At 41.4% G+C, this 27,373-nt stretch overlaps 1 protein-coding gene across 6 annotated transcripts in view; it reads right to left on the bottom strand.

Annotated features, from left to right (window-relative positions):
- Positions 1-2,805: 2,805 nt before the first annotated feature.
- YEATS2 (YEATS domain containing 2) overlaps positions 2,806-27,373 on the bottom strand; it is a 77,545-nt gene continuing 52,977 nt past the window's right edge. For all 6 annotated transcript variants that reach the window (XM_019486137.2, XM_019486139.2, XM_019486140.2 and 3 more), the window contains 11 exons: positions 26,046-26,244; positions 22,283-22,414; positions 21,720-21,818; positions 19,535-19,646; positions 18,583-18,656; positions 17,487-17,566; positions 16,304-16,505; positions 10,668-10,894; positions 9,613-9,687; positions 7,776-7,849; positions 2,806-5,749 (listed from right to left, as the gene is read on the bottom strand). In XM_019486137.2, coding sequence (XP_019341682.1) covers positions 5,641-5,749; positions 7,776-7,849; positions 9,613-9,687; positions 10,668-10,894; positions 16,304-16,505; positions 17,487-17,566; positions 18,583-18,656; positions 19,535-19,646; positions 21,720-21,818; positions 22,283-22,414; positions 26,046-26,244 — 1,383 coding nt within the window. In that variant the 3' untranslated portion in view covers positions 2,806-5,640. The remainder of the gene's footprint in view (positions 5,750-7,775; positions 7,850-9,612; positions 9,688-10,667; positions 10,895-16,303; positions 16,506-17,486; positions 17,567-18,582; positions 18,657-19,534; positions 19,647-21,719; positions 21,819-22,282; positions 22,415-26,045; positions 26,245-27,373) is intronic.

Raw genomic sequence — 27,373 nt, 5'->3', positions numbered from 1 at the left:
TTGTCACTATGGCAACATAACATCTCATGCAGACATTCCCACTGTTAAGACCACTGCTAAGGACTTGTTGCATCTCTTCTGCATACAAAGGACTTAATTTCCAAGGGCTGGCCAACTTGTACAGTGAGTGAACTCTGCAGTATTTTAAGGGCTTTCTGTTAATTAGAAGTCTGTGCAATGATTTTTGGGTCCCTCCGACTGGTGAGAACCAGAGCAAGCTGTGCATATCCTACAGAATGACAGGCAGATGGTAGTAGTTTGGGAAAGACCTGCCTTGCTGAAAGGGATAGCTAATATAGAAGGGAAAATCATGATAAATCTGAACATGTGCCCAGGATTCTGCAGGAAAAAATTTCCTAACCATTACTAGAAATGAAACTCAATTTGTACATAGATTTACAAATGTGTCAATCAGCAGAGTAAAGTTCTAACACCCACATGGGAAGATTATGGTTAAACTATTCCTGATGCAGAAGGCAGGGCAGGGTGACATCTTATAGACCAGGGGTGGGCAAAATACAGCCCATGGGAGGGACTTTGTCTGGACCACAGTGGGTCCCTCTGGGCCCATGGTGTGTCCCACTGCCCCCAGGGTGCTCAGCAGGGCTGGGGCAGCTTCATGGCTAGACTTCATTTCCCAGCAGCAGCAGCTCCTTCTGGCTGCTGCTACCACCAGCCCCACAGAGACCAGCTGGGACCCACAAGGGCAGGGCCCAAGCCCCAGGCTGAGTACAAAGCCCTTGCCCCTGCCCCAGCCTGCATGGGGGGTTGGGGTCCCTGCAGTGCTCCCTCCAGATCTGCCCACAGAAGTAGGAAGTGGGACCCAGAGCCTGCACTAAGGCTGTCCTGTGGCTCCTCCCCACTGCCCTGCCAGGTGTAGGGGCCCCGGGAAGCCCAGAAGTGGTGCTGGTGGAGGCGGCTGGAATGGGGAGGAGCTGCAGGGGAGCCCTAGCACTGGCTCTGAGTCCCACTTTTTCCCCACCACCACCGTTCAGCCTGGCTGGGATGGGTGGGTCCAGAGCAAGCGCTGCAGGAACCCTGACCCTCTATGCAGAGCGGGGCAGACCAGGGCTAGGGGGTGTGCACTCAGCCCAGGTCTCAGGCCCTGCCTACACAGGTCCTGATGGGTCTTCATGGGGATGCAGCTGGTGGCCGTGGCAGCTGGAAGGAGCTGTCACTGCCTCTGCACCCCGGCTGCTGCTGAAGCCAGGCAGCAGCTCCAGCCCTGCCTTGGGGCCCATACAGGCAGGACCCAAGCCCTATGCTGAGCGCACAACCCCAGGCTCCACCTTCCCCACAAGGGGGGGGGGAGGGGAGGGGGGCTGCAGTGCCTGCTCAGGATCTGACTACTTTAGCCCTGATGAGCAACAGTGGTAGGTAAAAGCAGGACCTGGAACCAGCTCTGGGGCTGACCTGTGGCTCCTCCCCACCACTGCTGCTACCAGTGCTCACAACAGCCCACCTGTGTCCATGCCAGCTCCCTGCCTGCCCACAACCCCATCCTACACAGGGAAGTTCAGTGAGCTGTTATCAGGGGAAGGGGGGGTAGCAGGGCAGATGCTGACGTGGCCCACGACAGCTCCCCAAAACTCCCTATATGGCCTGCAGGCCTTAATAATTGCCCACCCCTGTTATAGACTAACCCATTAATTCTCAACCTATTCAGATTCAAGGCAGCCTTTTTTTTTTTTACTACTGAAAAATACTGGAGCCATTCTTTTGTTGCAAAGAACTCAAAAAGCCAAGAACAGGACAGAATGTTTGTGACAACATGGATTCCTATTTAAAACCTCTGGTTTTGGTCTTGAGAGTCACATATAGGTGTTTGCACACCTAATAGAGCTAACATTGCACAGCACCCCATGGCACCCACCTTGATTACGAATCACTGGATTAACATGTTCAGAAAGGCATAAGCTTTGTTAGGCTACAGCCTACATTATCAGATGCTGGGATGAAGCATCTGACAAATGAAAGCTTGTCTCTCTGAACAAGTTAGTTTCTACAGGTGCCACCCTTCCCTGCCTTCTGCCCGACTTTCAACTAACACAGCTACCCACCTCTCTCTATTTGTGATGCATTAACTGCTGGAAGTGAAAGCAGCAAAAACACAAGACTGCCAGGATGTTAATCTTCTAGGGCTTGATTCTCATTTGTGCCTGATTCTCAAAGATGCGCTCATGCTGCTCTGAAAGTGAGGAAGCAGCTTCAAGTCCCTTCACATGGCCACAGCAGTATGTGTACATGCCTGAAGAAGGGTGTTTGTACCTGAAAGCTTTCAAAGAACAATTTGTCCAACTATTTAGTTGGTCTAATAAAAGATACCACATTTACCCAAGGAACCTTGAAAATCATGAAACTACATGAAAATCAAGCTTCCAGAGTTCTGAGACCACACCGGGCTTTCATCTCCCAGACCTCATTCTCCCCTGAGGATTCTTAGTTACTGTCAAAGAAACTGAAAAAAAAAATCACCCAATTTGATTTTTCCTCCCTTTCTGACTGAAATTTCCTCCCATTCTGGAGGGTGAATGAATCTGCTGCTGTTTGCATGGATGTAGCTGGGGGGCAGCTGAAACTGTTTTTCTCAGTTCCTGGCAGTTCCTTCCTCCTTTAAAAAAAAAAACAAGAAAAGAACAAAAAGGAAAAAAAAAATCAGTCCTACAAAACTAGCAAGACAGCCATTTTTCTGTTTTGGTCTAGGGACAAAGGATTTTTTCACTGCATGCATTATGTGCACAGGGGAATGGTGACCAAACAGGGAGGTTTGAAGAGGTGTATTTCAGCGAGACCAGGACAATCCCATCACAACTAATAAAAGAATTTATTGTAAACTTAGGTATATTACACAATTATACATTATAATACAGATAACATGGAGGATCTGAACACTCAACAGTACAAACATGGACAATGTATGTAAGGAGATCTTTGATTTATTAAGACTTTAAAAAAAAAAAAGCCAGAGTGCTTGTTTGGGAATATTTAAGTAAAATTCCAATTTCTTCCATACTTGTCTTGATATATACCAATTTTCACAACCTCATACTTGGAGGTGTGCAACACTAACTTGCTTCCATGCAATTCTTATGGAAGAGATTCTGTTGGTTTGGGGGGTTTTTTTTGCAAAAAATTCTCTCCCATCACCCATGAAAATTCAAAAGACATACTTGCAAAAATGTTCTAATTTTGGAGAACTAAATAAATGCATCATTCCTGGGACCCGCTTTTGGTTTTTGTGGATAGTTTTCTTAGCAGGTTTCATAGGTGATTATTAGTCTCCTACGGTAACTCTCTTAAGCCCATTTGCTTAGGAATAAATCCACGGCAGTCTCTGCACTACAGAAGCCCCTTTACAAACTGCAGCTGCATAGTTGCTGTTGTCCTGTCCTAAGATCTGCTGCCCACACCTTTATTTCCTAACCTACAAGATGTGCACAGAGGCATCCTAAAGGTGTAGGAGATGTTTCATTTCACTGTAGCCTACAGATAAACCATCAAGCTGAGAAAGCCTTAAGTCCCTCAACTAACTTCACCCTCTGCACTGGCTATTCACTGTGTTCCAGCAAAAATCCCCAAAACTGGACTTCTCCAGAACCATCCTTGTTCTAAAAGCTAAAGCAAGGGCCATACTGTGAGCTGTCAACAGCACAAGTGATCCTGTGGGCACTCACCAGCACAAGCAAGAGAACTTGAGTTTACAATGCCTTGCAGCATGCAGGCCTTGGCTCCTTTCACACAGTCCAGTCCAGATCCCTCTCCACAGTCCCATTTTCAGAGTTAAAGACCAGATCCTGCCATTCTCATTCAAGTTGTGTTGTACTGTACTCCAATCATGATTTGCTCAATGGCCTATCTTAGAGGCCAATATACTAAGTTGCACTAAGAGCAACAGAATCTGGCCTGACAAGGGCTGTGGGGCCAGGCATCTTCCGTAGCTATAAAAAGAATTAAATTAATCTTTATTTGGTTTGTAACAGCTCCTTGAAAGCCTGGAGTGGTTCATTTTTAGCTGAATCCTTCCTCCACAGTGCCTGTACACTTGTGATTAACTATAGAGCTACTGGCATCAACACTGTTAACCTTCTAGCACTGCACTATCTATTTTGTAACAGACTACCATGCCCTGCCAGCTCAAGTGATCATTTTTATCTCTTGATAATGCTTTATGTATTCAAAGTACTGCAGGAACATTAGCAAGGCCCCAGCACACTCCCGTGAGGTAGGTATCACTAGCCCCGATTCTACTGATAGGGAACTTGAGGCACAGAACAACTGAATGACTTGTCCAAGGCTAGGCAGTGAATCAATGACCTGGCTGGGATCAGAACTGGGAAGGCTCGCTCTCTCAGTCCACTCCACACTCAATCCTTTAGACAGTACCACCTCAAAAACAACATGGACTTAGGAAGTCCCATAAGGATTAGAGAAGAGTAAAATTTTTGGCCCCACTAGTCTTAACTCTGTCAGGCTACAGTACTGACCGAGATACCGGGAAGGCTTATCATTTGCCAGTTAAACCTTCTTAAGCCAAGTGGCAGTTGGAGGGCTGTAGGTGTTCCTGTCAGAAAATGCAAGGACAGGTAAGTCGTCCAGTTGGATGTTAAACTTCCCTCTCCCAAGGCACAAGAGAGACTCCCACAAACAAAGGGAGCTGTGGTTTCGTGATCTTATAGAGCATCTTGCTTGTGCACACAGCTGGAACCTAGGCATTGTTACAGCCAGTTCCCTCACAATCTGAGCCCATCAACATTTTGCAGCATCAGTAAGATGGAGTTAGTAATACACTCTCCAGCTCCAGTAATACACTACTTGGGAATCTTCCAGAAGCATGGATCAGTATTTACTATGCAAGCAAAGGACCCTGAACAGAAAAACTGAGCACTGGCCTCATGAAACAAGCTGGGAATCCATGTCACTTCACTTTCTTCTTCATGCAGGTCACATACTCAGCCAGTCTCCTCTAAATTTCACCCTGGTCACTCCTCCTGGACACATTTCCAACCTCCTATGGCGGGGAGGTCTGAGAATGGACTGGTCCGCCATTCTCTCATGAGGGAGGATATTACATGTTAAAGTGGCTGTATATGGCATGTTCTGCTGTGTGACAGGAGTCGTGTTCCTGCAGTTCAAAGTGTAACTGTGAAGTTTGCCACAACCACACAACAAACCAACTTTAAAAATTGCCTTTGGCTTTGCATGTAGCCACAAGCAATTCAGCTATTCTCCAATTTGAAAAAAAGTTATGCTTGTACTTGTCTATGGATTAAATCAAATGGGAACAGAAGTAATAAAGAATTATTTTCATCCTAAAAATGCATAACCTCTGCAATGATATATCCAGTCAGAGGTCCAAGGTCAATTTGGTAGCAAGTCTTTCACAGTTAGCAACCTAACTCACACTGACTACATGTGTTCAGCCACTGAACATACACTTACTGAGTCAAAGCTGAAATCCAACAACTTGATTTGGAACCGACCATCATTTTGTTGCATTAAGGTGCATCTTTAATTGGAGGTAACAATCTAGTAGCCCAACACTATAAAATGTATATAACAGTGATCTACAGAAATAGAGGTTTTGCTGCCAAAAGTTCAGTCTTAAATCCATCTTTTCTATAGTATCTTCTCCGGTAATGTTCACTGTTCCTCAGTTAGTATTTTCATGTGTTTGTTTGTAAGGAAATCAAGAAAGGGAATATTACAGATGGCCTGGTGAATATTCATCACTGTGATCTCTCTTGGAGTCCTGCAGAGAATGAAATCAAAGACATTATTAAAATACATAAAAAAGCAGGCACTGCTGAAGTGCCAGGTCCATAAATTTCCTAATGGATAGAAAGAGCCAAAAAGGATAATAGAGCAAACGTTACAGCAGCAGAGAAAAAGGCATTAAAATGTCATAGCATAAAACAGATGCCATCAGGCTAGCTGGGGTACACACCTTGAGCATTAGATCATGAAAATTAAAACGAAGTGCTGAAGAATCAACTCTTGGGATTCTATGGAACAAGCAATATTTTAACTATGTCATCCTCCTGCACAGTTTAAACATGCTTGCTTTTAATTCCAAGTTCTGTTAGAACACTATGAGGATCAGGATAAAATGCTCCTGAATGCACCTAATCAAAAAGAGGGGAAATTATTTATGGGCCAAGGGTTACTGCAAAATTTACTTAATTCCCATGTGAGAATCTCTTCTGTGTTTGATGCTCTTTGGGCTGTCAATCATAGCCACCCAATGATAAGCTGTTAATATATTAACTAGTTTTGATCACGGTGGAGGGTCTCCCAAGTCACTTAACCATGCCTGCCACACATGTGCATTCGCCTGCATCTAACTATAGCAACATAGGACTTTTCCCTGACGTTCATGGGCAGACTTTATTGTGGACCACAGATAAAGCTGATAGTCCAGGTCTCCCCTTGTCTCCTAAAAAGGATGTTTTCCCCTCTCAGAGTCCAATTCAGGTTCTGCTTCTGGACATAACTGGATTATCACTCAGCCATAAGTAGGCAGGTGTGGATGTAAGAAACCTCCAGTTCCTTGGACTGTCCCTGTTTCATCATCCTGTACTTGAGAGCTAATAGCACTCTCCTTGTTCTCATGTTTCCATCCCTCTGGCAAACCCCTGCATTTCTGGCAACTCTTTTGCAGCTCTTTCCTCAGGAGTTCTTCAAGAGGGCTGCCCACATAAGATGGCTCCTCCGTTGTGTTCTACTCCTAGGGCCCCTCTCACGTACTTTACTCTCATGGGCACCTCCTTCCAGAATAAGAGTGTTACTTGCTGTTCCTGGATTTGCCTTGACTTAACTTGTTCTTCCCTTGTATCTGGTACCTTCCCTTAAGACATCTGCTCAGCTGAGCTCGGCTGGTCCTCTCTGACAGTCAGCTCTCTTCCTTACCAGCCCCCCTTGCTGCTCTCAAGGTCATTGCTTTCTGCATCCCTTTCTTGAATGCAACCTCAACCTTTATAGAGAATAGGATACACTCCTGTTGGGAAAACCTAACAGGTGAATCAGGACCATTTCCTCTTACATGGATTTTTCACCCTGTGACAACCTGAAGGTGAGACAACTGGATGTCAGCCACTTCTCCTTCAATTTTTAATCTCCAATTTGTAAGGTCCTATTATTATAGCACTCCACCTACATCTGAAGAACCAGAGAGGACTTCTCTGGAGGCAGTTTCTGTTGCTCGTCACTTAAGTTCAAATGGTACAAGTGAAATAAAATGCTGTCCTCTCATCAACTCTTTCCCACTGACAAAGTGTAGGAGTAGCATGTTCAGTAAAATCAAGCCCTGGCCAGCCCAGTCACCAAAAGGATAGGATGTAAATGTTCACAGAGCCTCTGCTGAAAATACCAAACAACTTCTATGGTTTAAAAGCTGTCATTATAAAATGGTTTCAGCTACTGGTGACTTCATGTTGGAAAATGTACTAATCACCAGTAGAAGGCAGGCAGCCTTCAGTAGAGGCATGATTTCTTCCACACACAGACAATGGAGTTCAGATATGTATTTGGTAACTCTTGCAAAAAGAAATTGCTAGCAATAATATTCTATTAAAAAAACCAAAAAAAACAAAACAACAGATATCCTGCAATGGCCAAAAGCATTACATGCTAGTCTAATTATTAGACTACTTAGATTGGGATTAACTGATAACAGAATTTGAGTCATGCAACTATCTAATAAATTCTTAAAGAAGTTCAATCCATTGGGCTAATAATGAGTGATATAAAATTATGAAAAGAGGGGCTCAGTCACTGACCTGTTGTGAGGAGCTGTCTGGTAAGCAACAGCCAGCGCTTGTCGCAGGATGTCATTCACAAGCTGTTCGGTGGCCTGCGACAAAAGGCAGCATTAGGACATGACAAGTAAAACAGGCTAAAGCAATTAACACAGTTTTTTATGTTATTTGACTTAAGTGTCATAAATGACCTGCAGATCAGATTTTTAAAGTTTTTTTTTTTAAATAAAACTCTCTACATAGTCTATTTAAGGGCCTTGTTACATGTTACACTTTGAGCTGCTCAAATGTTGATCAGTGTTAATGGTAGTGTCCATTTGGAGCAGTCGCACATTAAGACTAAAAACCTTCTCTGAACTGTCCTGAACCTGCACAGCTGTGACACGCCATTAGAGGGCTGGCGAGCAGGGACTAGACTAGGAGCTATAGCTGTGAATTACCACTAGAAGATTAGTGACACAGGACAGATTTCTATCCCTGCTCTAGGTGGGGGTGTGAAAGAGGGGTTGGAAGGCAGTGGGAACATGAAGATGGTAAGTGGAGAATTAATGGGATAGGGGTGGGTAATGACATGGGAGGCAGAAAGGAAACGGGGGTTAGGGAACGGTGGTGAAATTAAGTCAGCCAGGCACTGAAGAATAAAATAAAAAGTAAAACAAAGTAAAGTTTTTAAAAAGAAATAAAGAGGAAGTAAATTAAAGAAGGTCTCATGTTTTAATAAGTTAGAATTTGGGATTGAGGTGTGGGGTGCTGGTCCAGGGAGGGCATCCTTTGGCTCATGCTGGAGAAGATGGCTGAGTTGAAGGCAGAGGAAGAATTTCAGCTTGCTAGCTGGCATGTGCTCTGCAGGCTGCTTACACAGGGTTGCATCCCTGGGGGTGGGAAAGTCATACCCCCTGGTGTAGGAAGGGGGATTGGTTTGGTGCCAGGACTGCCCCCTGGGCAGCAGAGTTCAGAGGGTGGAAAGTTTGTCCACACAGAACAGGGAGGGGGAGAGGACAACGCATGCTGAAGGACTGCAACTTGGGCAGCTTGTCTATGGGGAGTGGCCACACATTAATGGAACATGAGCCGGGTAACAGTTCAGGGATAAACCTGCCCTGGAGTGACATAACTTAAAGCATGCTTAAAACCACCTAAAGTGGAGCTTAAAACTAGTTTCAGGTGTTACTATGGACAATCCAGGGGTAAGAGCCCCAGAAGCCACCTAAAATTAATGTGCAACAAGGCCCTAAGTGTTTCAAATATTCCTTCAGGCTGAACTATAGTAAACGCCTGCTAAAATAATTTTGATGAACCCTCAAATACTGCAGCTCCAATTTCATGTTGTTAAAACGTTGTACCCGAAACTGGGAATGACTGTTGTTAGTATTACACACTTGTACAGGGAAAAACGATCACTGGGTCTCAGGAGTGCAGCAAACTGGCAGAAGAGGCAATTGAGCCTGGAAAAAAGCAGCATTTGGAGGAAAGAAAAATCTCTGAAAGTTCCTTTCAAACACTAACAACACAGCAAATCATGACCTTTAAGGTCCCTTCTAATTCTATCCCTCCATATATAGGGAAAACTGACAGAGGTATGTTTCATTATTTGCTCAAAGTCACAGGATTAGAGATATGGGGTTCCCAAATCACAGTACTGTGTCTAAGCCAGCAGACCACAGTTGGAAAGTATGAAATGTATATATACTTGTGCACACAGATAACTCCTAGTCGCACCTACAGGCTGAGCACCTGACTTAGCATGTCTTCTAAAATGTTGAGTGATCTTAACTGCTGACCTGGATTCTTCATCTTTATTCTATGCTGCTAGGTAAAACAGCTGCAGAAATGTACTTATTGTAAAATCACGATTTACCTTTAAAATCATATCTTCTATAACTGATGCATAAACATTCTTGTGCACCTCAACAGGCTGAAAAGAAATCCCTATCTATAAAATGAGAGAGGAAAAAAATTAACTCAGATTGACAGATTATTGTATCAAATAAAACCAACAATTGGATATTTTTTTGTTATAGATGAGATGGCAACTGAAAGAATTTGCAGGAATAATTAGAATTTTGACTTGGCATAGGGGGCTGGGGAAGCATTTGTAAATTAGGAAGGAAAGCCTTTTAAATTTAAGCATACATTCACTTGACTGTTTTTTTGTTCTCCCTGACTTTGCTGCAAAGACTGGCTCTGTATCTAATAGTTCTGAATCAGGCAGCAATTCCCTTTCAAAGCTGTATTTCAGCTTCCCCCTCCGATATCATTTGACCATGGCTCTGGAGAAGAAATACACTTCTTTCTGTTCTCCTTCAGCTGCTACAAGAGGAAACACCCCTCCTTTACCTCCAGTCTCCTCCCATTAAAAACAAGTTTCTCACTTCAGTAGCACATGAGCAAGATTGTCTTTTGCTCTTCTCCCTCCTTTCTGCTGCTGTGAGAGGACACCTCTCCACCCCTTTACTTCATCTACCCAACCTTGGGACAAAGGAGAGAAATCTAAACAGGCAAGAAAACTGCCACACCCTTAGTAACTTCACTGTAGTAAATGTGTACAGTTGCTGAGCTACACTGGTGGAATGGACTAGCCTACGTTTTCCCTGATGAAGGAGCAGGGATTCAGCACCTGTGTTCCCTGCCACTTCTCACTTACAAGATTGGGATTTACTGATGCTGTGCAGAACCTACAAAGCAGCAACAAAGAAGCTGACTCAAGTATGCTTCACTTTACTGCCAGAGCTGGCCCACTCTCAGCAATTCACAATTGGCACGGGCCAGGAGAGTGAATTTCTCAAGCCATTTACAGATTTAATTAGTAAGGTAGCTGGGTCCAGATGGAGGAAAGGCACTAAATAAATCCCCGGAAGGTCATAACTAGTTTAGCAGCATTTCTCATGAGCTTTATGAATCACTTTTTAATACCTTCTCTGCTGTGTCCTGCACAAATTCTGATGCAGGCAAGGATGCCAAGTAGAATTTCATCTCCTCTTGTTTCTCTTCTTGTTCCTTTTTAATGTTTATTTTCAGTGGCTCAGTAAAGCTAAGGATATCCACTTCCTCCTCATGTTCTGGTTCCCGTTTCAGAAACTGCTGCAGCTCCTCCAGTTTTCGGCACAGTTCTTCCCCACTGGTATAAGACGATGGACATTCTAAATGAGAAGCAATTAGTCTTAAAAACTCATCTCAGAAGACCACTTAAAACAGATACACACCCAGCATCTACTGAGAAACTCAGTAATTAAATTGTCATCTTGGTAGTTTGGTTTTAATGTAAAGTGGAAAAAGAACAAGTGCTACTCACTGAGAACTGGACTCAATGGCTCAGGATGCCCTTTCCAGCCCTATGCAGGGTGGGTAAAAATCAATTATTTTTTTTTAATAAAAGAAATTGGATTTTCAATTTAAATAATATTTTATTTGTGGTTTTTATTTTTTTTGTTAAGATGCTTTTTAAAAAAAAAATCTATATAAAGGTAATTTTAATTTCAGCTATGGTAAAACTCAAAGATGGAATACGGATTATAACTTCTAAGTATATGCTATCTGAGACAATATATTCATGGAACCTTTTTAGAAAAGTTTTATAAATAGGTCACAACAGTCCATGGCCTATATTAGGGGCCCAGTCGTATGGCGTTTCTAGAGGCATCTCTATAGATTTGTAAAAATTAAAGAAAACCACCCAGTGGGGCTCAGTCAAGAAGATCCCGTTAAGAATCTCTGTATTGCTTAGTTTCAGTTCTCAAACTGGATTTGTGTTTCCAGAGATAACATCCTTGTTCACAGCAGTATAGAGATGAGACAATAGACCTGATTACCCACCCATCAGCCCTTTTGTCTCCCTGCAAGTTTGTATACACAGTTAAGCCTTACCTCTCTCTAAAAGTGCAAAGTTTCAAGAAGTTAAATGAATAGAGGATTGTTGGGGGTAGAGTAGATCTGGGCAAGGAGGAGGAGTCTGGAGATAAATGCAAGAGGGGAGGGGCAGTAGAAACAAAAGAGAAACATTTTGAGCAGAAGATTCCAGAAGTCTTGAGGGATAAGTTTCCAAGTATAGGCTCTCTATTGATTTGAGATCTAGTGAGATGATGGTATTGCAGAAGGAAAAACCTATCAGGGCTGTAGGCTTGCCAGGCTGTAAGAGAGACCCTGTTTGGGAATATTTTAATAAAGTTCCTCAATCTGTGGGTAGGACAGGAATGCATGCAAAATGCAAAAAGTGCAACAAAGAAATGCAAGGCCTGGTTGCCTGAATGAAACAACATAATGAGAAGTGCTTCTTTTCAGGAGGAAGCTGCTTTGAAGATGATGAATGGAACATGTTTGAATATGAAGGATCTCCAAGTTAATAAACGTTCTTATTTCATGCTTCTTTCTTAAGGACTCCTTGTCTTCCCTGTCCATATCTTTCAGATGGACTTCTGGACTATCTGAATTCTCATTAAAAAGGTTTGAGCAAAGATACAGTTGTTACTTTATGGAACTATCATGGTTTTAATGCAATTGTGATACAAAATGATAGCTGAAATAGGCAGATCTTCCTTTTACAGTTTAACTTCTAAAGTACCAAGTGCAAAACTTCTAAAGTACCAAGTGCAATGAGTAATACTAAATGATCAGTACTGTAGTGATTACATTGACTTCTTTTGTTCAGGAGGATCCATCCTCAACATACAGCATATTCTGACTATCCATCTTCAATATCATCATCACTATCTACAGTTTCACAGTTATCTGCTAATGATACCAGCGTCTGTATGTCGCATAGTCTATCACCTGTAGCAAAAAGAAAAAAAAAATCCCCATCATCCAGAAACAACCATAGATAAGTTTGTAATAAGAACCAGCAGATGACAGTAGAAGGTAACTGATGAAAAAATTGCTCGGTTTGTTTGTGCAACAAACTCTCCTAGCCGTGTGGTTGAGAGCACACACTTCATTGACATGGTTCAGTCATTACAAACAGGATACAGTCCACCCAACTGAGCAGATGTAGTAGGCAAAGTGCTGGATAAAGTGTATGAGAAAGAAAGTGAACAGTATGCAAAAAGTCAGAGGGGAAATTGTTAACCTGAGTCTTCATGGATAGAGCAATGTCCACAATGATCCAGTATGTGCTTGTATGACAACAAAAGGAGGGACTGTCTATCTTACAGAAACAAATGATATATCACAAAATGCACACACAGCAGAATACTTACAAAAAATAGCAGTAAAAGCTGTAACAAACTGTGAAAAAAAATTCAAATGTATAGTATGCAGATTTTTCACAGACAATGCTGCAAACGTATCAAAGATGAGAAGAAATCTAGAAGAAAGTGAAGAAAGCCCCAAGCTAATAACATATGGCTGCAGTGCTCATTTGATATACCTCTTAGCCAATGTCAGTGCTCCAGAAATAAAGGCTAATGTTGCTGAAACTGTAAAATATTTCCATAACAACCACTTTGCAGCAGCAGATGGAACTGTAATAGCCAAAGTTCTCAACACTGGGCGAAAGAGAAATGTAGAATGCATGCTGACTATCCTGAAGCCTATTTCAGTAGCTTTGAACAAAGCACAGGGAAATTGGTGTTTTATTGCTGATGCTCTTGAAATTTGGACGGAATGTGTGAGACCTTGAAAAGAGAAATACACAATGACAGTTGTTACAGGCTTTAAAAATGAATGGATCAAGCACTATCTCCAGCTCATTTTCTTGTCAATATTCGGTATCAGCGTCAAATCTTAACTGCTGAAGAAGAGGAGTTGGTTATGACATGGGCATCCAGAAATCATCCCTCCATAATCCCAACTGTAATAAATTTCAGGGCCAAGGGTGAACCATTCAAGAAATATGTTTGCTGATGAGGTTTTAAAGATTAAAGTCACACCAGTGAACTAGTGGAAGTCATTTAAGCATCTGGATCCATCACAGACTACTGAAGTGATAATCCATCTTTTAACAGCAGTAGGTTCTTCTGCAGATGTAGAAAGAATATCTTCTTTTGGACTAATTAATTCTAAATTGAGAAATCACTTGGGAACTGAAAAAGCAGGAAAGCTTGTCTTTCTTTTCCAGTTTATGAATAAAAAGGAAGAGGAAGGTAAAGACTGAATTTGCTGCATAACGCAGTATTTTAAGTTTCTCATGCTGACCTGGCTGAAATAATCTATTTAATTTTTGTTAAAAACATTTCACATTTATAACTAAAATAGTTAAAAATTCAAAATGCATATGCTTGTTTTGTTAAAATAATTATATTTCTTGTTGAAAAAAAAATATCCAAAATACATAAGCTTGTTGTTTTAATTAAATAAAACAGTTTATAGGTCTGTTTTTTGTGGTAGTTGTTGTTGTTGTCGTCCTAATACAGCATGGCAAAAATGTCCCCCAAATATCTATGATTAATCAGTGAACTGGAAATAGTTCACCTCCCAATGACTTCACAGGTATCTGCGTCAATTAGCTTTGGTAAATGAAATAGCTAATTCATAATTCAGTTTTGTGATGTAGCTGCAAAATTAATCTGACAAACATCAAAATAAATCACCGCTTTAAAATCTATAGTGTACCTTCTAAAAATGAAACCTACATCTATCTCCGAGTTGTGAATAATATGTATTAAGTTTATATCAAACAACAAGAATGCACTTTTTGTAGAAAACAATGGTTAAATCAAGGCTTCCTGACCAGTGATTTAAACTGATTTAAAATCAAATCCATCCTGGTCCTATGTACAAGATCCTTCTCTTTAATGACTCCACAGTTTACTAAAATATATGAGGTTGGCCATCTGTTCCTGGCAATCTTGCCAAAGAGGATACATGTTAAACACTAGCAGGGCCAAGGGATTTACTTAAAGTTCTACAGTTCTTTCATAGTCAAGCCTGTTAAAATTAGCTCTTGCTACTTACTTACTACCCAGCTCTCTAACTACTTAGAGATAGCTGCTTTCAAAATGGAAATGCTACATGGCTCTAAATACTAATCACAATGCAAAATTCAATTATTTCATTTTTGAAAAATAAACTCTTTAAAGCAAGAGGCCAGATTCTCTGTTGGCAGAAATGGCCAGACCTCTATTGTGTATATGAGACTCTAGACCTACTCAGGGAATCAATGTGGAAAGCTATTCTGCCAACAGACACTGACCCTCAATACCCCCACAGCTATTTAAATGACGAGATAAGTCTAGGCCTCCCTACCGACTCTTCTCTGACCAAGCCTCCAATAAACTCTAGAGTAGTGGTCCCCAGTCTTTGCTGGCTCATGGACAACAACAGGAAAGATCGGACTTTTCTTTCCCTGTCAACCTCAGGTTTAACATGTTAATCTCCTGTAGCCACTTGCAACCTCTGAGGGCCTTGAGGACAAATTGGGGACCAACAGCCATGTTTTAATAGAAACACACATTCCAGGGTCCTAAGCACAACTCAATTCTGCCTGAACCGAAGAACTTTCCTCCTCAAATGTTTCTCCTGAACCTTGACTTGATGGCTTCTGACAACTGTGATGTGCCACAGTGCACCATATAGAAATACTCTTGATGACTTAATGAAGCCAGCCTACAGGATTTAAGCAAGTACATTTTTCAATATACTTGCTGGTTTAAAAAAAAAAAAGAAAAAAAAAGGAAGGAAGACAGAAAAGGCCAAACAGAATTCAAGAGGGAGGCAGTGGGCTGGTGAGCACAGCATGACAAAATTATTTTCTGTAGTCTGTCTTCTGAAAGCCCCACGCTTTGCAAGCATTGCACTAGGCCACCAACACAAGCCACAACCCCGTTTAGGGGAATTTACTGCTTATTCAAAGTGCTAGTATGGGATACAGCTGACAGACACTCTTGCTCACTTGCCCAGCAGAAGCAGGTGAAAAAGCAACAGCTAATCTGAGGGCTCCTGAACCTCCCACTGTTCCTGAAGCACACCACTGCCAAAACAGGCCAAACTGCACAAGCAGAGACTCAGATGTACGGAGTCAGCACAGTGCACTACAATAAGTGCAGTGCATGCCAGACTTGAGAGAATAACCAAATCCTGGCCCTTCTCCGAAATCTCAAAAATCCTTGTAAGGTCAGGGCAGGAAGGTATTCAAACTTTGATTATCTGAAGGTGAAACAGGGAAGAAAAACTGGAAGAAGGGGGATGAAATTAGAGATACGGTCTAGACTGCTGACTGCAATCCACTGTGGATACCCGAGCTAGATCAGGTAATGGAGGCAGTCCAGCTGTAGAAACATGATGTTCAACATAGGTGGATGCACCCTTGCTGTTTGGGGTAAATTAATTCATATTAGCTCTTGAACCCTGGTCCAGGTTGGGGCCTCTTCACACTACTGTAACATCACCAGCAACTAGCCTGGACCAAGCACTTGAAGGTGAGTAGTAAGGAGCAAGAGAGGGCACTGGGGAAACGGCAGATGGGCTAAGAGGCATTCTATATTTCTAATTTATCTGGTTCCAAGACAGTGTTTTAAAAGACATGCTGAGGCATACAGTGGGGACACTTCTGCCATTTAGTGAATGATGTCTTAGGGAGATAAGGCATGCCAGGGCAGCTCCCCCTCACTGCTTACCTGGCTCACTGTCTATCTGAGTCAGCACATCTTCGATGGAGTCCTCCTCATTCCTCAGGGTCTCGGGGTCAGGTGGGGTGTAGCCACGGCAACGGCACCAATGCACCACGTGCTTCGTTTTCAGAGGGGTGATGCTGTGAAATCTGGGGTGTTTCTCTATGATTTCCTGAAGGATTTTTCTCACCGTCATTGCTCGCTGCCACTAAGAAACCAAAGGGAGGGGTTGGTTCAGTCAATATGCTCTGTGAGACTACAGCACAGCTCTCCACAGTAATTTAAGATCCTAGGAAAATGGAGACTGATTACACTGTGTTCTCCCCCAGAAGGCAGCGTGAACTAGAGGAAGGTGAATCTAACTTTGACACTTTCTGCAACTTCGGGCAGGTCATTTAAACCTCTGTCTCCCTTCCCACATCCCTGCAAAAAAACCTAAGAACGATATCTACACCTTGCAGAAATGGTATTAAAGGGACACAGTCAATTGATTCATACTTCTGTTAGAATATTAACCTTCTATTATTACCAGAGACACCTAAGCAAGCAGTATATGAAACCCATTAGAGGGAAATATGGCTTCCTCTGGTTTTTAACATTGTCTTTACCTTTGGGCACTAAGACATCCCTGTGTCGAGTCAGTTTTATTTCCCATATAAGTTCTGCCCATAACAGCATGGCAGAAAAATTGAGTAGGAAAATGCAACTGTAACACTAAGAAAATAACCTCAACAAAATCTTTACCCACAGTAAGTTCAATATTAGCTCTGGATTAAGCCAGATTTTACTTGACCTGTTAACAGAGAGTAAACCCAATACCATCCACTTATAAGGAAAAGGCACAAGGATAGACAGAACTACTGAGATATTCCACCATGCAATGGTGATGCTTGGAGACATAGGGCAAGAAGGACATGATGTAAATATATCCCAATTTAATATATATTCCTATTTAAATTTGAAGCCCCTGAAAACTGAACTTCAAAGTTTTGTAGTCCATTAAACAGCAAAATGGAGTACTACATGCAAAGTGATCAAAGGCTATCATTGTAAAGAATACCTCCATTTCAAACACAACAGCATTTTCCAAAACAGCAAAGACAGATCTCTGGAGCAGTTCCAAGCTGCTAAATCCAAAGACTCCCTTAGTTCTAACCACTGCTGATAAAACAAGTAAAGAGAGTATTACCTCCGCTGCCCTTCGCTTTCCAATATTCCAACTATAATACTGTTCCACCGAACTGGCACAGAAAGAACTGGCATCGTCACCTAAAAAAAGCGCGTGATAAAAAAAAATGAATTAAATTTGAATAACTATGATATCAAATTTACTTTGTTTCTAGTAACCTCCAAACCTCCTTTTCAAAAGAAGCTTATTCAGATACATTGTACTGGATGAGAAGAAAGAGAAAATGGGTTCTCTGTGTAGTGGCCACAGCACAAAGGATTATAGGCTCTTATAAACTGTACATGTGAGGCTTGCACAATCACTGTCCCTCTTTGTTAGATTAAACTGATGCAACTGAGACCAAGCACCCCTTTCACATCCAGAAGGCAAAACATGAATGAAGAAAATGTGCCACTGTAATCAAAAGTATTTTCCTTTTGCAAGCATTTATCTGGCCATCAAATTTAAGAATATAAAAAATATCAATATAAAACAGAAATGCAACAATAAAGTAGAAGACTTCTAGAAAAATGTTACCGGCACAAATTTAGGAAGAGGGTATTATACTCCAGGATGCAAATTCCTTGAGTGTTATATACGTCTCCCAAAACCATATGCAATAAAAGGCAATAAAAGCCATTTACGGCAGCTCATGCCATCATTTTGCTTGCTCTACTTATTTTGCAGAGGGCCATCTTCATTTCCATCTCCAGCATTCCCCACTCTTCCAAGTATGTGTTACTAGGGAAACTTTGCCCTTCCTGGTATTTTTCCCACATTGCACACCCACTCCTTCCCCATATATATCTATATCTAGATATAGATATATATGGGGAAGGAGTGGGTGTGCAATCAAGACGTAGCAGGACAGGTGAAACAGACTGGCTGTTTGTCTGAAAATCCTCCTAAAGCAAGACAACAAACGCCTTGCTTCTTGGCCAGTGTAGATTATTAAAGTCTTTAGAAACAACAAAACCCTGAAGACAATTTTTGAGACTGTGTTTTAGTTCTATTCAATGTTTTCCTTCTTTCTGAATAAACTTCTCAGCTGTAAAGAGCCATGCACCTCTAGGGTGCTATCAAGATAACAAACAACTTAATTTCGTTCACTTCTTACTTTTCTCAGCAATTAATGGAACCTTCTTCACGATCACTGTTAAAAGCTGCTGGACATTCTCCAAATATTCTATGCTGCAAAGGACAAAGATTACCATGCTAAGTAATGACATTTTAGAGTGACAAAACAGATACGTAAGGTTTTAATGTCACCTGATTTTTTAAAACAGACTCTAAAAAGGCCCCAAGCACACACAATATTAATCTTGTTTGGTATAAACAATTCCATGTCTGACCACAGGGCTGTTTGCTGCCTTCAGATCACTCTGAAATGAGTGGAACACAGCATGGGTATTCATGCCCACCCAAAAGAATCCTATATTTCAAGGGCCACTATATGACATTGTGCAGAATGGGAATTCCAGGACTCTAGATTTGTACATATCCCATAAATAACCAAAGGCCATAAAATAATTCATTTTCAGCAACATTGCATACGAGTCCATCTACAAAGGCAATATTTTAATACCACATCCTGCAGATACAGATGTAGCTGATATCTGAAAATGAATGTTAATCAGCGAGGGCACAGACAGTTGTCTTATCAAACAATGCTGATATCAGCTATTAAGATGGAACTGGTACATCCACATGATTCTGTAGCAAAGCAAATGTAACAAAACTATCCTAATTTAACCCTTTTTCACTCTAGTTTAAGGTTACAGCTGTTTCGCTGATGTGTATCACTACAAGGGCGTGCAAACATCACAGTTAGCGTACCAGCTGATGTGCAATCCTGAACAACAGCTCTCCCTCCCCTTTAAAGTGGCTAAGAGGTATGTTTGTCCATAGCCTGACATAACTAGGTAATAACAGTTTGTCCAAGTGATGGTCACAGGTCTTAAATTACTAGAGTTCTGGACCAGCATTTTGATCCATGGCCTATTCTGGGCAGGTCTGAGGATAGGGTACCATACAGCTCTTTAGACAGGAAAAGTAAAAGTCACAATTACTTGATAACATAATTTCCAAGTTCTGAGCTCTCTTCTGTTTTCACTGCTGCTTGACCTTCCGGGGAGACCACAGCATTGCAATTCTGCCCTGAGGAATCAGGCTCCATCTTAACTTCAAAGAAACAGAACAAATTTTAAAATGACAAAAAGTGAGAGACAGCTAGGCAGACAATCTTTGATTTATGCAATTCCAGTAAAAGTTAGTATTGCACAACTAGATCGATACAGCTGATCGGGCCTACTCTGGCTTATTAGGTAGGGAAAGAAAAATTAAATCTGCACTGAATGATATTTGTCCGAAGACTGAATTGACCACTACTGACATGTAATGCTGACACTGGTGTCTGGATGAATTCTCGCTACAACTTGCAGTGCTAGTACATGGACAGATGAAACAATTACACTACTTGAGACATTTGTGAGAAGGGAACTTACCACAATTCAGCCGAATCCACAGGAATTATTTTGTATATCTGCTCCTATCCTGTGCAAAATGAAAATTAAACCTGGGCAATTTACCCCTGGACGAAACTGAGTTGAGTTACTTTGGTTTATTTTCATTTACTGCAGGATAAGAGCAGACAGACACAGCAGCTAGATCAGCTCAGCTGATGCACACTGATATGCAAGGAGCAGAATATGCTTAAAATAGTATACTTGTTCATCTGTATACATCAACACTCTATCAGTACTGATTAAGAATGAAAGATCCTGGGAGGTCATCCTTGAGAGGCACCCAAAGTCAATGTGGAAGAAGAAAGAGCCTTGGACAGATGAGGCAAACTAGAACTATAGAAAAATAAGGCTGGAAAAGACCTCAGGAGGCCATCTAGACCAAACCTCTGCTTGAGGCAGAGCCTGAAGCTGGACAACTTCTGGCAGCACTGTAGGACCTTCCTATTTAAATAGGCATTTAGAAAACAACATAAAACTGGGACACCATTTAAAGAATTTTGTTCATTTTTTATTTTAATGTTCCACTTTCTTTTATATATTACGCATTTTTATCGTAAGCTGCCATGAGCCTAATGTTAGAAAGGATGGCATATAAATTCCACTCCACACCCAACAATGTTCATGACTCATTTTTGTGAGAAATACTTGTGTCTAAAGTATCTTCTGCTGAGGGGGATGTGTGCGCACATGCACGTATACACTTCAGGGTTGTTGTATACGACTATCACATTTTAACGAAATTGCCTATAAGTATCCCTTGGCCTCCTGTAAATTTAGAGCTTGGGAGGAAAGTCTGACAAAACAGTTTTTAGTGAGAAAATGCCACTCTGTGTCATCAGGGAGACCAAAGCTTAGCAATTTTGCCATGAGGAATCAAGCTTCATCTTAACTTCAAAGAAACTTCTGTTCAACCAGAGTCATCAAGTTAAACAGAACTTTCATTAGGCAAGTTTCTCAGGTCCCAGCTGGAATTCTGCTCAGAGGTAAGAGAAAGGTGACAGACACACTTCAGAAAAGCCAATCACTTTACAGACAGGCACTCGCTAAGGATCTGGGAGTCCTAGATTCAAGCTTTGTTGGATCCAGTTTAAGATGAGGACTAGGACTGGGTCTCTCAGGTGAGTGCCCTAGCAATGGGTTCTCTCTCATGTCAAGAACCCCTGGGTCTACACCAGCATGGAATAAACTCCCCCCACCCCCAGCAAAAAACCAAAAAACCAACAACAAATTTCAAAGTCTGGAAGACAAGAGTTTATTGCACTACCCCAGCTGAATGGGGAGGCCCAGAATGGCACAGTCATTTATATCTGGTACTGCCGGGAAGCACTCTTCAAAAACCTCACTACTGAATCATTATTTTCATAGTGCCAACATTCACATTGACACACACTGCTCTGCATGGTGTGACATGCACTTCCACAGTGGTGGGTTAGCACTATGAACATTTTACTGCCAATAGGAGCCTTTTCCAAACATCCTCCTGCTTTTCAGTGTCCTGGACTCTAGTGTAGGCAAGTTCTCACTCTGCAGTCATTGTTCACTCTTCTAATGGACTCCTCATTCATTCTAATCCTATTAGGACTTAATAGATGAGCATGATGGAAAACAGAATCTAAGATAATGAGGTCTCCTAACAGGGTCATACCACTTCCCTATGGCAGCAATTTGTATTCATGCAGAAACATTTTCTGGGTAACTGCTATTAACCTACCAACAAATTCATTTTTACCTTTGGTGACAGATGCTGTGGAGGGGCTGAGGACAACCGAACTGGCTGTAGTTACAGCAGTTACTGCAGACACTTTGGTGGCAGAAAGAGACTGTATCACTGAAGGCAATAGGAAAAAAAACTTGTTGCATGGAAACTTTACAAAATGCATTTCCAAGGTAGATACCTCACACTTGCATGATATTTGTGCTTGGTAGCAAATTATACAGTGTTTTACAACATGATGATTGGAAACAAAAGCTATATACTGCATTTTTGCAAGTGTGTTTAAGTGTTCATTTGGAGTGCACCGATACTAGTAGTTCCCAAGCTTCACCAGGCTCTGTACAACAATACTGAGCAAATAACATGGGATGAGCACCATCATAGTTTTCTCTCACTGTCAGCCTGACATTACATGGATCTCTGGAAAGCAAATAAAAGGTCTGTGGCCTCGTAGGCCGCAAGTTGCTTGTGAGCTGTGTGGTGGAGACCACTGGCCTAGACCAAGCAAGATCAATACTAAATCAGAAGGAACCTTCAAACGCAGTGTAATCCTCTCCCTTTGTCCCAAAGCACTTTACCTTTGTTCACAGGCATTAGGATGGTCTGGACACCTCCAGAAGCAGTATTGACACCAAGTTGTTTGAGGTGGCTTGGTACTGTCAGAACAGCCTGCTGTGGACTAGATTGATTGGAGTGGATCTTTAGCAACCCTAAAAAGAGGGAAGGCACATGAAATCATGCACTTGGCTCAGTTTATCCCTTACTATTTTTCTCCCTTTCTACATGTAATAAAGAGGTATAAAGCTAAGCTCTGCTATCCTCTTACCAAGCCAAGGTGCACAGCAAATTATTTCACAAGATTTTATTGACCAGGATGGCAGCCAAAATACCCAGGCATACTCTAATCATGCTGTTTGGTGCTTGGATATTTGCAAGGTGAAATGTAAAAATACTAATCAATCATAAACAAAGATGAATGCAGTGCTTGCACAACATTAAAAGAAACTGGCCAGGCACCAAGTAAGACCTTTCTTTGTCAGAGTAAGACAAAAGTAGTTAAAACATTTGGCTTGCAGTTTTCCTGAATCTATCCTTGGGTATCTGCTGAATACAACCTGTAAATGGAGTACGTTACACTCTTTAAGGTACCTGCATGACCTCTATTAGAGCAGGACCAGAGCACCCTACTACCTTTAATATACTTAGCTTTAAATAGGGCAGTGCACTTATCTCCATCTTTATGGACTGGGAAATAAGACACAAAGAGACCAGGCAACTTGCACGATGTCACACAAGAAGTCTGTGGTGAAGAACAGATTTGAGACCCAGTTCTCCCAAGTCCGTTAGCAATATGGATTGAATTACCTCATAGGTAAGGCTAAGGAGAGCTTATGGCATATTACAGAGGGGTTTGATTTAAAAATCACAACACTTTAAAATTCAATAGTTATCAAAATATCAAATCAGCCAACAAAGAACCTCAATTTATATTGCTGATTTTAATCTTGTTATGCATTTCTACTTCCAGCTATCTTCCCAAGGAAAGGTTCACTTTTAGTCTAAACATCAAAACATATTGATTTGTGACCAAATATAGTCTTTATAGGACATATGGCACTTCTATTTGCCAGGCAGATGGATGCATTGCATCCATATACATTTATTCAAGAAACAGTGTAACATATACTGTACATTTTTCCCCTTAGAAAATGGTAAATAGCATATTTCTGATTTAATGGGCTATCATTTCTCTCAGGATTTGTGTCAAACTGCCTTTGGAGAAAAAACTGGAATTCAATTTAAAATGTACAAACTACAACATTTTATTATTACTTTTTAAATTAAATAAGACTGAAGAGGTAAGACTCCAGGTAGCAGAGGCAGCTCTGTAAGTAGAAGAAACCAGGGACTGCTAACTGAGGGGAAGGAGGCAAACAGGACCTAGCTGGGGCTACTAACACCCCTCGCCTCCACCTCCTACGCTATGTGATACTGTGGAAGACTGTATAGAAAAATCAGCCAGAGCGGCCAGTCAGAGCAGCTACAGAAAAAGCCAAAACAAGAGAGCCAAGGCCACATGGAGAACGAGCTGTAGTCCTGATGGGACTCTCTCGGCCCTGTTCCAAATGGCTGTTTGCTCCAACCCTCTTCCCTCCTCCTCCTTCACAGCTTCACTTCAAACCCAAACATAAAAATTGCTTATTACCGTATAAGGAAAAATAAAAGTGTTTATTATGTGGTGTTTTGTATTTACACATTTTTTGTATAAGAAAAAGGAATTAGTTAACTGCAGTTAATAAGTGACAGGTTGCTTCTAGTCACTGTGGGCAAGATCTTGAAAGGTCTTCAGCTGCCTGCACATGCAGAAAGGTGCCTAGTGGGATTTTCAAACATGTCTAGGCAGCTTACAAGTTCCAGGCTACCTTTAGGTTTCAAAGCACATTTTAAAACAGACAATGCATTCAATTTAAAAACCTGATGGAAAACCAGTGTTGTTTATATCTGGATTTTTATCCACTCTGGCAGTAACTTGAAATCACCTTCCCCACAATCCTTCTCTCACACTGCCCCACAACGTATCTCCCTTCTAAGACCGACCAGCTCTCCCTCCAAAGGGACACACCAGCACACACAATTTCGGTGATGTTACACTACTAAGCTATAAAGCCAGGTTACAGCGAGGGAAATAAATGTCACTTGAACATATTGTTGCAACACATACCAGGACTTAAAAATGAAGCAAGTCGAGACTCTGGGACCCACTGTAACAGAATTTCTTCCATACATGCTCACGGGGTGCCTGTTGGGATGTTACAGCACAGTGTGATACACAGGGGTGTCAGGGACCAAAATGGCAAAGGCAGCAAGTTTTAAAATTTCCAGATGTTTCTGGAAGCCTGTGCAGGGCAAGATGATGTTCCATATGGCTAAAGTTGATCATACTTTGCAAATCCTTTTTCAAAACTGCCTTTCAGAATTAAAATCCTAAGAATTTATACACCCAGTTTTTGTTCATACAGAAAACATTCTGTTACAGCTTAAACTCACTGCTTTAAAGCATAGCTTCTTTCGAGATTTTGGAAAATTAGCATTCCAGAGATGCAGTTCAATTGTAATGAAGTAAAACCCAAAGAAACGCCCAATTCTAAGCCACAGTTATAAGCTGTTTCTGCTAGGAACCATTTAGAATAGCAGTTACCCTCAAGGAATATATTCCTTGGTTCAAAGAGAGCAGATTATACCTCTCTACAGAGAAAAATAAAGATTGATCTGCTTAGTGCAGAACCAAGATGAGATGGCCAGTTGCCAGATGAAAAAAAAACTGTGGCCCAATTAGAAATGAGAAGTAGTCAGGGATGCAAATACCTACAATGTATATAATAAAGTGAGAAATTACTCTTTACATCTCTGCTCCACAATGACATCATAATATGTTCTTGGTATTCCTGTGTGCCGTTTCCTATCTATAATCTCAATTTCTCTCTATATCATGCCATTTAAGACAGCAAGACACACTAGCAAGTTTATTACATTTAAAATCCAGCTTTTTAACTAATTTTTGTATGCCACATGGATCAAACCCAATGAGTTGCTTTATAGTCTCTCTCAAATACACAAAGTCCATGCAGAAAATGACAGAAGACAGTAAAAATGACTAAAGAAAGCTACTTGCTACGCATCCTTTTATTGCCTTACTTACTTCAAACATTCCAGATCCAATTCAGGTTTCCTTTCCTTTCTACATTTTTTAAACCATTCAATCACCCCCTCTCCCTGACTCATTCCAGACAGGAATTCCTGTTCAAGCCACATAAACCAGATACAAACCCAGTGAGCCAAATTCTTTGCTGCCAACTCTACTGATTCCATTAAGGTTGTTGTTTCCACAACATGTCTCATTTCTGTCATCATATTTGTGTCTCAATCTCCTTGGTGTTCCTCCTTTGATGCTACTCTTGAATTTGGATGTATATATTTTGGATAAGTCTCTAACCAAGAATATGAAACTGGTACCTCAACTGAGATTCCTCATTAACTACAAACTGACAGCTCGAACTGTTATATGAACCAGAGAAACTCCATGAGCTAATGACACAAGAAGCCTAATTTCAAATGGTTTTTCCCCCACTGTTATTTTTGTAATTTTTAGCTACTAAAAATTCTTCTTAGGAAGGTATGTTTTTATAAACCTGAAGAACTTACGAAACCTAGAGTTAATTTCTGGTAAATGCTCACAAACAAAGGTGCTCTGAATTCTACTGTTTGCTATACTTGGTATCTGAAGGAGTTCTGATCCAAATCTAAGTTTCAGTAACAAAAGACAGGCAGGAAATGCATTACCTGATACTGCAGCTTTGCCCGACCCAGAAGCTGGTGTAGTCACCAAGGAAGCAACACTTACAACAGTAGACGTAGTAGTTTTAGTAGCTACTGATGAACCAGATTGGCCCTGGTTTACACAAATTTGGTGCTGCTGTCCAGACACTTTTGCCACAGGACCTACGATGGAAGATGAACTGGAACCTGCAGTATCCACTTGCTGCATTAAAAAGAGAAAGGTGGTAATCACAAATGCTGTTTCATTTTATTGATCATTTGAAAATAATATTGACTATTTGAAGATAATGCCATGAAGGAATGTTTGAAGAAAGGTAAACTCTGAATATCTATCTATCCATCATCTTCCTGTCTACAGCAATGGTCTTGTGACAAGCTCTTCAACAGCTCTGAAGTGCCATATATAGATATCTCTGGTCAGGTTCACTGCAGCTGCATAGGGAGCCCTGAGCCAGAAGAAAAGACACCATCCATATAGGAAGCACTGTATTACTCCTAAAACTTTCTGAGCAACTATACTGAAAACCAAGTCCCTTTATTTCAACAAGCAAGCAAACCTCTTGTTTGATGGGTTACAGGAGCACACAAATCTGGAGTATTTCATTGCTGCTCAGAACTTGAAAAACAGCAGTAAGGAAAGGGAGCATACTTTGTTAATTTAATACTGTTCTCCACTGATTTGACTAACAGATAACATTTTTGATAATGCCTTATCCAAGCCTTAACTGCAGCAATAGCCAAGTCATGCAATTATTTAGAAATGGACGCTGTCACTTCATAATAAGTAAAGAAATTTAGACAAAAGCATGATTTGTTCTTTGTACTCCCCTACCCTTCAACCTTATATTTGAGAAATTATTTGTAAAACAGTTATGGATAGAAGGGCAAACTGATGGACAGTGTTTGCAGTGGTGGGCCCAGGTGAGAGACAGGCCCAGGCAAGGTCAGAGAAAATCACAGAATCATACAAAATTAGAGGTGGAAGGGACCTCAGGAGGTCATCCAGTCCAACCCCCTGCTCCAAGCAGGACCATCCCCAACAAGATCATCCCGGCCAAGGTTTTGTCTACCTGGCTCTTAAAAACCTCCAAGGATGGAGATTCCACAACTTCTCTTGAGTAGCCCGTTTCAGAGCTTTACTTTACTACCCTACTTATGAGAAAGTTTTTCCTAATATCTAACAAACTTCCCTTGCTGAAACTTGAGACCATTGCTCCTTGTTCTGTCATCTGTCACCACCGAGAACAGTCTAGCTCCATCCTCTTCGGAACCACTCTTCAGGTAGTTGAAGGCTGCTATTAAATCCCCCCTCAGTCTTCTCTTTTCCAGAC

The sequence above is a fragment of the Alligator mississippiensis genome, chromosome 7 (assembly GCF_030867095.1).
Source record: "Alligator mississippiensis isolate rAllMis1 chromosome 7, rAllMis1, whole genome shotgun sequence".
Lineage (NCBI taxonomy): Eukaryota > Metazoa > Chordata > Crocodylia > Alligatoridae > Alligator > Alligator mississippiensis.
The sequence above is the reverse complement of the archived record's forward strand: the minus strand, read 5'-3'. Positions and strand labels throughout refer to the sequence as shown.